The 15,036-nt window shown below is 42.5% G+C and overlaps 1 protein-coding gene across 6 annotated transcripts in view; it reads right to left on the bottom strand.

The window, feature by feature from the left end:
• SLC4A4 (solute carrier family 4 member 4) overlaps positions 1 to 15,036 on the bottom strand; it is a 370,094-nt gene that overhangs the window by 291,033 nt on the left and 64,025 nt on the right. For all 6 annotated transcript variants that reach the window (XM_069594319.1, XM_069594322.1, XM_069594321.1 and 3 more), the window contains exon 3: positions 166 to 345. In XM_069594319.1, the coding sequence (XP_069450420.1) occupies positions 166 to 345 (180 nt within the window). The remainder of the gene's footprint in view (positions 1 to 165; positions 346 to 15,036) is intronic.

Below are 15,036 nucleotides of genomic sequence, written 5' to 3'. Positions count from 1 at the left end.
ACAGGGACAAGAAAAGCATCACCTCCAGAGACATTATGCTTTAGAGGCAAGCATCCCAGCATCACTGCACCCCTCCCCATTCACCCTAAGATCTTCAAGCGTGTCTTTCCCAAGGCCAGGGGAGGGAGGCAGGGAGGGAGGCACCAGCACCCAGGGGGAACTCACTGAGAGGCTTCAGGATGCTGCTGCTGGACTCATCCGCATTCTCCACATCTGACTTGTCAGAATAGTTCTCAGAGATCCTCTCCTTTTCCTTCTTTTCTCGGTGGCCTGTCTTTCTCTTGTGACGTCTCCTTCTCCGGTAGCTCTTTGGCACATGGACCCCAATGTAGATGGTGTGGTGGCCTGAGGAAGGAACACAAATCACCAGTCATTTCAAACCACAGTCTCGGCTACACAGACATCACACAAGACCCAGAGGTCAGGGAAAAAAAAAAAAAAAAGTCCATAAATTCGACATTACCATTTCACATTTGACAAACTGGAAAACTAAAACTGCCTTCCAATTTTCATTGAACTAGATTGTAATTCAACCTGCTGGCTGGTACCAGGATTCAGTGAGGGTGTGCTCTAATTCTATCCAGATAGACTCTTTATTTTTAAGCAATTCAAACAATACTGAACTAGAAATCAGGAATCCTTGATTCTGGTCAAACCTCTGCCATCAGTGAGCTATCTGACCTTGAGCAGGTAACTTAATCATTCTGGGCCTCAATTTCTTCATTTATATAATGAAGGTCTTAAACTGGGTAATCCTTAAGAGTCCTCTCCAGTGCCAACTTTCCTGGAGCCTATGATTATACTGAATAGAGTGATGAAAAAGGAGTTATTGGGAAAAGGGTGAAAAAGACCTAATTCAAAGTTCAAAAAGTCATTCTGCGGGTATAAGGTTTTACACTAAAACTCTTTTTACCCAATCAGCAGAATAGAGACTTAGAACTGGGACAAACTAAGAAAAAAATGAGACATACTTAGAGAGAAAATTTTAGAAATACTCAACACTAGGAAACAGCTAAAATGAATGTCAGCTACAGTGCCATTCTCATTTTTCCTTTTTTCGTTTGCAAAAGTGTCTAAAAACTGGTTGTTGCTGTGATAAAAATAAACCCAGCCCAGTAAAGATTGCCTTGAAGAGAAGGGCATGAGGAAAAGAGATTGTGAAATGCTTTTAGTTCTCGAGATGGAAGGAACTGCAATACTGACAAGTGGTATTATTTTTACAAAATCTGATAAGACAGAAAAAAAAAAGGAACTCAAAGTTCTACATCTTTTTTTCCATTGGAAAACTTTTACTTTCACTTTATACGCGGTCTAACTTCTGAATGTGGGAACCACCATTTCGGAAGTAATGTGAAAACTTCTTTTATTTTTGAATTGCAAAACAGATGAGATTATCTAGGGATTTCCTCCACATTCTGGAACTATTCCTTAATGACCACTGTATAGCACCAAAGACAATAAATATCACACACTCACATGCAAGACACATACATGCAAATGTCTGATGAAAATACCATGAATTCCTTTCCAGGCATATCTAAAAACACTGTAATTCACAGGGGTGTTCCCTTAAACTGGAAGGATTGAAACAATTATATCAAGAAAGATGTTCCAATCAAGAATGCAGAACCCCATGTGAATGAATAAGCAGTCCAAAAAAAAAAATCTGATACTTGGAATGAAGTCTGAAACATATAAAACATGAAGTCCCTGCCCCCAACACATACAAAGACACACAAACACCCAGGCACACACATCAACTCAGCTACTAAAAAGCACAGTGAAAATGCCCCTGCAGAATGTGGTGCCAATGAGAAATTTATCATCTCTAACCATTTACAAGCAAATTGTTCTCATGGGAAAGCTATATTATACTAGGAAGTAGGAAATGTCTAAAAAACAATGTGAATTAAGAAACAGTGTCAATTGTTTCCTGCGCTCCAGTTGTTGAGGGAGTCCTGAAGCTTTATCTCAAGTCACACAATATATGTAAGCAAAGCATCCAGTTTCTTTGGTAAATCAAACACTGAAAGCTTGGTTGCCTTGGGTCAGGAAATAAAAAACCATCATGAAAAATGTTAAGAAGTCAAAGAAAAAAATTTAACCTGTCACATTAACTATTTTCTTATTAAAAAATAGTAACTAAGCAAAAAGAAAAAAAAATAGTAATTAAACTGCAAGAGTCAAATGGATGTTATATGCAAAGATTTTTTTGTAATATCTTTAGCCAAATCTGCATAGTGTATTTGCTAGATCATTTAAAAGACAGTTCGTGTGCATGCTAAGTCACTTCAGTCATGTCCCATTCTTTGTAATCTTATAGACGACTGTAGCCCACCAGGCTCCTCTGTCCATGGAATTCTCCAGGCAAGAACACTGGAATGGGTTGCCAGGCCTTACTCCAGGGGATCTTCCAGACCCAGGGATCGAACCCACATCTCTCATGTCTCCTGCATTGGCAGGCAAGCTCTTTACCACTAGTGCCACCCAGGATGCCCAAAAGACAGTTTATATGGGCTGATAAGATTTGAAGGTAAGATTTCTAGCTATCAAGTGTTGGTGTCAATCCAACAAAAGAATCAGCATGATGTAGACAGTGAGCTTTCAAAGCCCAGGAGAGAAATGCACCTTACCCTCTGGAACCTAACTGGAGTTGTCATCACCACAAAAATGGTGCCATTTTATTTACACTGCAATCCTAGGCCTCATGGCTGCCTTATGAATTAGATTCAGCTGATCTCCATCTCCTCCAGCTCCTCCTTCAGACACTCCACCCAACCACAAGTGGGGGACACATGCTGCTCCATGGAGCCCAAGTACCAACCACAAAAGTGGTTCCTTTTAAGATATTTCCAATTTCAGACATTTTTATCAGCTTTATTAAGGTACAGTTCTTCACATGCCCTAAAATTCACTCATTTGAAGAGTTTATCTTTCTACTTTAATCTCTGACATGTCTGAGATTTTTCTGGAATAAAAACTAGTATTTTATAAAGTAAAAGAAAAGAAAAAGAGAGTATATATTGAATGATTTTTAGCTTATTTACAGAGAGTTGTGCAACTATCGCCATAATCCAATTTCAGAACCTGGCTACCAATCAACAAAGATCCCCCATGCTCATCCACAATCACTCTCTGTTCCCACTCCCATCCCTTACTACCCCTCAGGCATCTTTTATGCTGTCAGTGATGGGCTCCGGAAAGCTACAATTCTCTGGTACCCACATGCTATGAACTTTTGTGGGACCCCTTACAGCAGAGCAGAACAGAACATGCTTTGGGTAAGGAAGCTCTCTCCTTCCAAGAGTGGTCAGAGGAAAGCATCACTGACCTGGGTAATTCAAAAGCAAAGCATTAGGAAACTCAAACAGGGGCTCTGTATCAACCAAAACGGGTGGGATGGCGAGGGAGATGAGAAGGAGTTTCAAAAGGGAGAGGGTATATGTATACCTATGGCTGAGTCATGTTGAAGTTTGACAGAAAACAGCAAAATTCTTCAATAAGAAATTCAGCAATTATCCTTCAATAAAAAATAAATAGCTTTTTTTAAAAAAAGGCAAAGCATCCTCCTTTTCCTCTCAGACATTACTAGTAACTAAATTTTCCTTTTCTGTCTTCGTTCAGATAAAGGAAAAGGCATAGAGTCCCAAGGGTAAACAAACCTTCGGGACCTAAGGAGCAGTGTCTGTGTTTCAGGAGTTGCTTCTCAACCTCTTTCCATTTCAGCTTCTTTGCCCACAGGAGAGAGGAAGGCAGCATCACTTTGGTGAGTAGGGGAAAGGCACGCTTTCTCAAAATGATGACCGAATATTTCATAAGCTGTATATGCTAAGTACCAAACATACCAAAAGTAAAGTGAGCTGGAATGAAAGCACTCTTACCACCCCCACAAAATACCTGTCTTTAGGGTCAATAGAAGCAGTGTTACTGATTTTTTTTTTAATGCTATCACTAATAAGAATATCATGGTGAAGGTGAAGTCGCTCAGTCGTATCCGACTCTTTGCGACCCTGTGGACTGTAACCTACTAGGCTTCTCTGTCCATGGGATTCTCCAGGCAAGAATACTGGAGTGGATTGCCATTTCCTTCTCCAGGGGTCTTCCCGACCCAGGGATCGAACCCAGGTCTCCCGCATTGGAGGCAGATGCTTTAACCTCTGAGCCACCAGGGAAGAACATCATAGTTGATCTCAATATTTATTTTCATTAAAATATCTTTACCTGTTTCAGAGATATGCCATGAAGACCGATGGCTATTTTTAAAATTACAACTCACCAAATGACAGCAAGCTCTTAGGAAAGCCATAGAGGTGGAGGATATAGTATTATTTTCAGTGTAAAATGAAAAGGGGAAACTTGATAGACAAGCCTTCCAATTCAGCAAAAGTCTACAAAACAGTAAGATGCTCGGAGAATCAGAGATAGTTAACTGTTTAACTTACGAGGGAATACGTTTTAGGCTCAAAAGAAAAAAATTCTCCCCCAGCGAGTGAAAGTCTCTCAGTCATGTCCAACTCTTTGCAACCCCATGGTATAGTCCATAGAATTCTCCAGGCCAGGATACTGGAGAGGGTAGCCTTTCCTTTCTCCAGGGATCTTCTCTAGGGACCGACCCTAGAGATCGAACTCGGGTCTCTCGCATTGTAGGCAGCTTCTTTACCAGCTGAGCCACCAGGGAAGCCCAAGAATACTGGAGTGGATACCCTATCCCTTCTCTGGCAGATCTTCCCAACCCAGCAATTGAACTGGGATCTCTGGCATTGCAGGCGGATTCTTTACCAGTTGAGCTACCAAATGTCAGTAAAGACTGCTTCCAAAGATAACGTAAAAAGAAGGAGCAAAAAAATTTATTAGCTATAATTCATAAGGAAATGGCGATTGGTTTAAATGTTATTAAAATAAAGGTTACATTCTTGCTACTCAAAATATTATAGAATAAAACTACTGGAATCTGCATTTGACAGTGTTCACTTAGGTGTGAGTCAAAGGGCATTCAGTCCTAGATTTGGCAGGGCCTCAGTAGCATGTGTTCAAATAAATACCCTGCATACCTTTCTGTGACAGATGGTGAAAGTTCTCAACAAACTCTAAATATCTTGAGAATATCTCACAATCCAACCACAGCAAGTACTCCTGGGAAGAAAACATAGCTTTTCTGGTTATCTCTGGCCTTCGGAAATTATCACCAGGTGATCCATGTTTCTTCCCGTCTTCACATGCTCCACCTCAGGGGAGAGCAGAAGCCCTCCGATGCTCTCATGTCCACTTCTCCCAGTTCCTAAAATATTTCTACACTAATGGCATTGAGAGTTGCTATTGTGATTTGAGGCCACCAGAGAGCTCTTACACTTAGTAAGTGTAGTCATTTAAGGGAAAGAAGCTTCCACAGATACCCACTTCACTACGAAAGATGATTTAGGACTTTGAAGAACGAAACCCATCAAGTGAGTCAAGCTAAAATTTCTGTAGAGAACTGAGTGGTTAACAATATCTGCCTCTCTATGCAACACAGATCATTAGCTCCTTTAAGAAACGTGAATGAGTGAGTGAATCAAAGTCGCTCAGTCATGCCAATGCTTTGCGACTCCATGGACTATCCAGTCCACGGAGTTCTCCAGGCCAGAATACTGGAACGGGTAGCCTTTCCCTTCTCCAGGGGATCTTCCCAATCCAGGGATCGAACCCAGATCTCCCACACTGCAGGCAGATTCTTTACCAGCTGAGTCACCAGGAAAGCCCTCAGGAAACGTGGTTCTATGTTTATATACATGCAAATGACAGAAGCCACTTATGGAATTCTCACAAAGGTGCCAGGTTGTGCTAGGTCTCCTCTTTCTATTCCCTCATGCCATCCTCACCACTGCACGAATTAAGTGAACGACAGAGGATGAGATGGCTAGATAGCATCACTGGCTCAATGGACGTGAATTTGAGCAAACTCTGAGTGACTGTGGAGGACAGAGGAGCCCAGCAGGTACAGTCCATGGGGTAGCAAAGATTTGGACACAACTTAGTGACTGAACAACAACATCGCCATTGTACAGGCAAAGAAACCAAGGTTCAGGGAAGTCAAGGATGTTGTCACCAGTTAACTCATAAAATACTACAAAAAAGGGACTTTCCTGATTGTCCAATGGTTAAGACTCTGAGCTCCCAATGCAGGGAGCCGAGGTTCGACCTCTGGTCGGAGAACTAAGATCCCACATGCTGCAGAGCGTGAACAACAAAAAAAATTAATTTAAAAAAAAGATATTAATCTCTTTTTAAAAATCCCTCAGAAATATCTCCCAGGTCTCAACATTAAAAACAGTGAGTGCTTCATCACTGCTTTGGTGGTGCTTTGTCTGTTTTTAGGGGGCTTTTTTGTGATAGACACTATATTTGTACTATCTTATAACTGATGTTTCCTTCCTCATGTTGACAGCTAGAAATAGAAGAGACAAATCTCAGGCCAACCTGCAATGGGTAGACAGTTTTGTGACATGCATTTTAAATACTAACCTCACTCTTTCAACTTTTCAATGGTTACTTCTGTTCGGGTTGAAATTTTTTAGAATAAGGCAGCATATACATATTTTTTAAAACCTGTACCAGGGGTAGAGGCTAAGGGTGGCCGTCGGGGAATGTAGATTCTAACCAGAGAGTTGATGGGTCCTTGGTGGTCCTTTAAGTACATCGAAATCTACAAGTCTAAATCTTTGTCCAGAAATCTACCTTCCCCCAAGGCCACCCTACCCCCAGCCAGCCCCAGGCTCCTACAGAACATCACTAATTAAATTCTGAGGGATATCCCCAATTTTATTTTTCTACATTGTTCCTGTTTCTATCATCAATGGGATTTCTGTTCTCTCTGGTTCAAAACAAAGATTCTACAACACTTGGGACTTTACATCGTTCTTTCAGAACTAACCAGCAATATTCCCCAAGCATAAGTTAAATGCTGCCTTTCTTGGCTTATCTAAAGAAACCTGGTCTTATGCCAAGGTGCCTGAAACTTGTTGTAGCTATTGCCAAGAAGGATATAGGGGAAGGAGACAAATTAAAGAGAGATTTATTATTTCTTTTTAATTATGAAAAGAAAAATGTTGGAAAAGGAGGCAGAGACCCTGAATGTGGGATTGACTGTCTAAAAGATGCTGGAAAGACTTTATTTCTTGTACCAAAATGCATCTCAAAGGTATTTCGGAAGTGCATGCATAAGAAACCTTACAGAGAATCATAGTACCAAGTCCAGATGCCAGAGAGGTTGTGTATTTCTCACTTTAGATAATAAGAAACAGATCAGTCTGTCTAATCCTAAACACTTTAATAAAGGAAATAGAAGTAACTCATTAGTGCTTTTCCCACAGACCCATAAGAGTGTCCGTAACCAGTTCTATTAAGATATAATCAATGCAACATTGCTAATTTACTTCGCCATAAATACCAGTTCATGAAAAGAAAAACTCACTTTGAAAGGAATGTTATAATTTTGCATTTAACAGGGGGTAAGTCAGCCCCTTTGGTTAAATGTTTGCTTGACAGTCCACAAAACAGATCCCACTACTCAAGAAAAGGGATCATTTCTATTCTTATATTTTGGATAGGGCCAACTTTTCACACAGAAAAAATAATAATAATAATGTACGTGTTTCTTAAAAGTTTATTGCATGCTACATATGTCATTTATTTACAGGCCATTCTGAGTGCTGATTAGTAATCTATTTTAATATTAATGCTACCAATTACACTTAGGAGCAGGCATGCAAGCAAATAAGTAGTAAAAGTGATGAAAAACAAGGAAATACTTTTCTCCCCACTGAATGACATGGGACTTTTGTTCACTGAAAACCTCCCAGAAATTCTTAAGGCAACTTAAAGTACCCCAAGCAAGACTGATAAGAAATCTCAGCTTGTTACCTGGTATTTACTGAGCAGAGTACTTTTAATATTTAATATTTGATGATGAAAATGATAACAATCTCGAGGCAAAACAAACAGCACAAGGAAAAGGTCTCAAAGTGGAGCTGAGCTTATGCTAACTTAGCTAAACTCTTGTCCTAAAGAACAAGCTAAAACTCAGAAAACTTTTGCACTTGCTTTACAAGGGCTCATTTTTAGCAAAGTAGTTCTAATCTTAGCTTTTAGGTAGGTAGGCTACAGTCCATGGGGTTGCAAAGTCAGACAAAACTGAGCAACTAAGCACAGCACAGCAAAGGTGAGGAACCTATGACCACACACCGAAGTTATCCTTTCATTACAGCTTCCATTGCTAACAGCTGATATGGGCTTCCCTGGTGGCTCAGAGGTTAAAGCATCTGCCTGGAATGCGGAAGACCTGGGTTCAATCCCTGGGTTGGGAAGATGACAGAGGCTAAAACTGACCAGCACAGTATAAAATCTGAATCAGCGCATATTTTTAAAGAAATACAGCTTTCTTATATTTAGTGATCATCCATTATTTGAAAATATCTAGGCCACAACGACGACTTAAAGGCACTACGGGAGCCAACCTTGATGAGTAAACAGGACTAAAAATCATGTTATCTTTTATAAACTGTAGCTCCTGAAGTGCTTCACAATCTCTAAAAAACTGCTTGTCCAAAGTAATTTTAACTCTGCTCTAGCAAAACCTCTTTTGGCACTAGTGGTAAGGAATCTGCCTGCCAACCCAGGGGATGTAAAAGACTAGGTACGGTTCGATCCCTAGGTGGGGAAGATGTCCTGGAGAAGAGAATGGCAACCCACTCCAGTATTTTTGCCTGGAGAATCCCATGGACAGAGGAGCTTTGTGGGCTATACAGTCGATGGGGTCACAAAGAGTCAGACATGACAGAAGCTACTTAGCACACACGCACATAGTTTTAAAGTATAATCGATGTTTATACCTATATCTATATATATTCATGGGTTTTCCTGGTGGCTCAGACAATAAAGAATCCACCTGCAATGCGGGAGACCTGGGTTTGACCCCCGGATTGGGAAGATCCCCTGGAGAAGGGAATGGCTACCCACTCCAGTATTCTTACCTAGAGAATTTCATGGACAGAGGAGCTTGAGGGGCTACAGTCCATGGGGTGGCAAAGAGTCAGACACAACTGAGCAGCTAACATTTTTTAACACATTTATATTGAGATGTGTGTGTGTGTATATATATATATATATGCACAATATATATACAATATAATATATACAGTCTCTACATAGAGGGATAGAGAGCTAAATATCATTTTTATGGACAAGCCAAATCCAATATGTCAATAAAATATCCTCCATTGTGTATAGTGCCCAAAGATGCACAGTAAATGCTGTTCTTATCTCTCCCTCCTATTTCCAAAGGGGGGAAAGAAAGCCCCATTTCTCATCCTTCTCACCCACTTTGAGCCCTGACAATAACTTCTGAACACCCTCTGTTCTCCAGAGAAGGTACTCCAGAACACTCCCCCAGAGCACTCCCCCTGGGCAAGACAAAAGAGCCAACTTTAGATCAAGGCTCCTGGAGAAGAAAATGGCAACCCACTCCAGTATTCTTGCCTGGAAAAATCCCCTGGACAGAGAAGCCTGATGCGCTACAATCCATGGGGTCGCCAAGAGTCAGACACAACTGAGCGACTTCACTTTCACTTTTAGATCAAGGCTAACTCACCCTTCAGTTAGCTGTCTAGTCATTATGCTGAGTTTAACTGTGCCACAGAGGCAACACCTTCCATAACCCCAGTCTGCCCTACCCCTGCCAGGAGCCAGCGTCAGGTCATCACCATCCTGCTGCGGGAGGGTCTCCCCGGAGCTTTCACACTGTGGGTGCCAAGCCCCAGGGCTCAGGTCTGTCATCCTTTTTACTTGAAAGCACAGAGGAGAGTGGATTCAAAAGGTCTGGAAGGTCAGAGCCAGCCAGGGCAGTGCAAAGAGGAGCCACCTAACAGGAGGAGATGAACCCTTGACTCCCTCCTGACATCCCAGAACCCTGAAAGAGCTGGAGAATTTTAATGTGCAATACACATGCAGTCAGACAAAATCCACCTGTGAGCCAAACGCAGAGAACTGACAGTTTCCATTATCTCTCTTGTGGTCACCATTTGCACAACTGAATGGCAAGTAGGGCTGGAAGAGAGAAAACAAAGGCTAATCCAATGGTCATTGATAACCGGATTTACAATTGCAGCCAGAGAGGCAGCTTAGACAGACACATAAATGCACACATTCACACTCTCATTCTAACCGCATTGTCCGTCTGCAACTCTATTCTGGCTTCCCTTTTAGCACTAGCCTAAGCCCTGCTGGGCAATAGGAAGAGTAGACTTAGTCACTATAGACAGATAATCCACTATACAGTCAATGCACTCCCAGCTAATCAGGTTATCAAACACCTAATATTAGTTCACATAATTCCCTCTTCTCACACACCTGTACATAGGTAAATGAGATTTGGATCATGCAGTTGGGGGGAGTGCCGGGGAAGCAGGTTGGAGGGGGCTAAAACAATGACCAAGAAAGAGAGAAAGTGCTACGAATGACTCAAACCAGCATCAGTTCAGTTCAGTCGCTCAGTCGTGTCTGACTCTTTGCGACCCCATGAATCACAGCACGCCAGGCCTCCCTGTCCATCACCAACTCCCGGAGTTCACTCAGACTCACGTCCATCGAGTCAGTGATGCCATCCAGCCATCTCATCCTCTGTCATCCCCTTCTCCTCCTGCCCCCAATCCCTCCCAGCATCACAGTCTTTTCCAATGAGTCAACTCTTCGCATGTGGTGGCTAAAGTACTGGAGTTTCAGCTTTAGCATCATTCCTTCCAAAGAAATCCCAGGGCTGTTCTCCTTTAGAATGGACTGGTTGGATCTCCTTGCAGTCCAAGGGACTCTCCAACACCACAGTTCAAAAGCATCAGTTAAGCCCAATTCCAGACTCATCATGACTATGATTTTCCACACGCACCCAGGAAAAGAAGACAGCATTCACTGACAGCAGCACATAATCACACTTTCAGAACTGAAATGACCTTAAATATCACCTGATTAAACCTCTTCATGTACCAGTGAACCAAGTAAAGCCAAATAGCTAATGATGTACAGGCTGGGACTCTTGGAGCTCCTGGTTAAAAAAGGTTTCCTTTCTTACTTCCCCACTACCATGGTACTACACGCCACCCTACCCTCTATATTCCATTGTCTGCAAAATATAGCCAAGTGGGGACAAAAAAGATTAACCTTTTCAAGTTAGCAAATACAAAAGAGGACAAAACAGGCTCAGGAATTCTCTGAAAAATGTGTCTTATAATCACAGAATGACAAGTTTAAATCTACAACCCTTAGCTCTGTAAACTGCCCCAGAATATGAAGACACCTGTCCTTCCATGAGCACCTGAGGTCGTGCAGCCACAGGTCACGGGCTTGCGCCTTCTTTCCCTTGCACCTTTTCACAAGCTCTCCCAACACTTTTTATTCTTCCTATTCCCTGCTCTTTCAGGCTCTCCTTCCAGCTCTCAAGTTGCAAAGGGACCAGATCTCAAGCACACATTTTGGAAGGAGCACTGTCCTGGTAAAGTTAAGAAGTCTGGCTCCTTGTCCTAGTGTTCCAAATTACCATCAGCACTACTGCAAGCAAATCACTTTACCCGCTCAAAGGCTTGTCTCTCCATCTGTAAGGTGAGAACGCTAAGCTACATTATCTCATAGATGCTTTTGAGCTCTAAACGTTCTGTAATAATTCGAAGGATTTTAATTGGTTAAGTATAAAGAAGCACAGAGGGGAAAGGCTAAAAGGTTTCCTACTATTTCTCAAAGTCCCTCCACAACTACTTACGATGGTAGTTTTCTCTTTGGGCCTTCTTCAAGCTCCTCTGATTTGACTCTTTCCTGACAATGCCACTGCTAAAAGCCACCAATCACCCTTTCCTGCCAAATTGACCAGTTACTTTTCGCTCCTCATCTACTTGACTCCAGACAGCACTCAGCACTGTCCATCACTGGCTCCTTGCTGAAAACAGTCTTCTCTTGGCCTCAGAAGACTTTTATGATTGCTCCTTCTCAGTGTCCAAAGCTTGGCCTTAAAGAACACAGGCCAGTCCTCCTCCCACCCTTTTTTCTTCCTTTGGTAATGCCATCCATTCCTGCGGCTTTATTTTTTAACATTTTGTTTGGGGGATTTTTAAAAAATATTTATTTATTTATTGGTTTATTTGGCTGTGCCAGGGCTTCACTGCAACATATGGGATCTAGTTCCCCGACCCGGGATCGAATGCCGACCCCCTGCGCTGGCAGCAAGGAGTCTTAGCCACTGGACCACCAAGGAAGTCCCCCCAAGGCTTCAAATACTAGCTAGCTCCCTGGGATTCCCAAACTTCTATCCCATTCCTATCCTTTCTTTTTAGCTCCAGCTTGTGTGGCCAAGTACCTGCTTTAGAGTTCTACTGAATGTCTCACAGGGGTCTCAAAGTCAAAAAGCTGGAAGCCTATCTTCCTTTACTACTATCCCTCCAGTGTCCCTCATCACAAATGGTATGTAAGTCCCCAAACTGCTCAAAGCAGAAATCCAAAAGTAATCATCCCCCCCCCCACCCGCACATCTTTCCATCAGCAAGTGCTGGCAATTCAACCCATCTTTTTTGTCCCAGGCTAAACCCTAAAATCACCTCTCAGTTGAATCTTAGCAACAGTCTCCCCACTTTTATCTTTGTCCTCTTGGGATGCTTTCTCCACTCATCAGCCAAAGAGATGTTTTTTAAAATGCAAATTTTGTCTGTCACTTTCCTGCTTACAACACCCTGTAGTGGCTCGCCAGTGCACACTAAATGAATCCTAAATCTTTAGCAAAAGTCATCAATTATCTGGGTTCCACCCACTTCTCAGAGAAGGCACTGGCAACTCACTCCAGTACTCCTGCCTGGAAAATCCCATGGAGGGAGGAACCTGGTAGGTTGCAGTCCATGGGGTCGTGAAGAGTTGGACACGACTGAGCAACTTCACTTTCACTTTTCACTTTCCTGCATTGGAGAAGGAAATGGCAACACACTCCAGTGTTCTTGCCTACAGAATCCCAGGGACGGGGGAGCCTGGTGGGGTGCCATCTATGGGGTCGCACAGAGTCGGACACAACTGACATGACTTAGCAGCAGCAGCATCCACTTCCGGCCATTCTCCTGGTTCATGTGGTCCAGCTGCATGGGCCTTATTTTCACTTCTCAAACAGGCCTACTCACCACTGGGCCTTCACACATGCTGGCCTAGGAGGTTTGCCACCTCCTTGACCTAGCTAATCCTCTTAACCCTTTAGGTCTCAAGTTAACATCACTCTACAGGAGATACATATCTTGGTCTCCATGTATACTCACCCACAGGCATGATATACTCTCAAAATTATCATATCAGCCAACTTTGTGTCCTTAAATGATGATGAGTTGATTTGACAACACATTAGTTACTGACCTAATTGGAATATGTTATCACTAGTAACACATTTGCCTGGAAAAGCAACATAGCAGAGCTTATATATCTGCAAGTGTTCTTACCATTTTTATAAGCTAAAAAAATTGCTAAAAGCTTTGTCCATCAAAGTTAATGAGAAGAGTTAATGAAATGCATTTAGTCTTGTCCAACTCTTTGCAACCCCATGGACTACACAGTCCATGGAATTCTGCAGGCCAGAATACTGGAGTGGGCAGCTGTTCCCTTCTCCAGGAGATCGTCCCAACCCAGGGATCAAATCCAGGTCTCCTGCATTGCAGGTGGATTCTTTGCCAGCTGAACCACAAGGGAAGAGAAGAGTTAACATAATAATCAGCTAACTTGTTGATTATCAGATATCAGTACTAGCTTTAGTCAGGAAGCACTCTGCAGTCACAGCAAGCACTTGAGAAAGTGTTAAACACAAAAATAAATCACAGGCAAGGACCAGACCCAAAGAAGTTAACACCTTAAATTTAAAGGATTCATCCTGGGGATTTCAAATTAGTTTCTTTAGATGGGGAAACAGTAGAAACAGTGTCAGACTTTATTTTTCTGGGCTCCAAAATCACTGCAGATGGTGATTGCAGCCATGAAATTAAAAGATGCTTACTCCTTGGAAGAAAAGTTATGACCAACCTAGATAGTATATTCAAAAGCAGAGACATTACTTTGCCAACTAAGGTCCGTCTAGTCAATGCTATGGTTTTTCCTGTGGTCATGTATGGATGTGAGAGTTGGACTGTGAAGAAAGCCAAAGAATTGATGCTTTTGAACTGTGGTGTTGGAGAAGACTCTTGAGAGTCCCTTGGACTGCAAGAAGATCCAACCAGTCCATTCTGAAGATCAACCCTGGGTGTTCTGTGGAAGGAATGATGCTAAAGCTGAAGCTCTAGTACTTTGGCCACCTCATGCGAAGAGTTGACTCATTGGAAAAGACTCTGATGTGGGGAGGGATTGGGGGCAGGAGGAGAAGGGGACGACAGAGGATGAGATGGCTGGATGGCATCATGGACTCGATGGATGTTGAGTCTGAATGAACTGCGGGAGATGGTGATGGACAGGGAGGCCTGGTGTGCTGCGATTCATGGGGTAACAAAGAGTCGGACACGACTGAGCAACTGTACTGAACTGAACTGATACCCCTAGCCGTCTATGGGGTCACACAGAGTCGGACACGACTGAAGTGACTTAGCAGCAGCAGCAGCATACCCCTAGCAAAACTAGGAGATAAGGAAGCACCAATGCTGTTTCTTTGCACGAAAATCTGAGATTCAGAAATTAAGTAATTTGACAATGGCTTACTGCAAATATCAGAATCCTTAGAACATCTCTAGTAGGTGGAGAAGATAGGTGATTAACTGCACTCTGCATGAAGAAAACACAATCACACAAACATGATCAGCCTCATGTCACCCAGAAAGACAGGGCAGAGCCAAGAACAGAAATAGGTCCTGAGACTCCTGGTTGTCCACCACATTCTCTAACTCACAATACAGACTGAATTAAAGTACCTCAAATACCAGACGCTGACTGAATTTGCCAAATACATGTATCTATTGGATTCAACTGTGTGCTACATCCAAGACACTGTCTTTATCTTCCAGCAAGGAT

Source organism: Ovis canadensis, chromosome 6, assembly GCF_042477335.2.
Source record: "Ovis canadensis isolate MfBH-ARS-UI-01 breed Bighorn chromosome 6, ARS-UI_OviCan_v2, whole genome shotgun sequence".
Classification (NCBI taxonomy): domain Eukaryota; kingdom Metazoa; phylum Chordata; class Mammalia; order Artiodactyla; family Bovidae; genus Ovis; species Ovis canadensis.
Note: the sequence above shows the minus strand (reverse complement) of the source record. Positions and strands in the feature narration are given on the sequence as shown.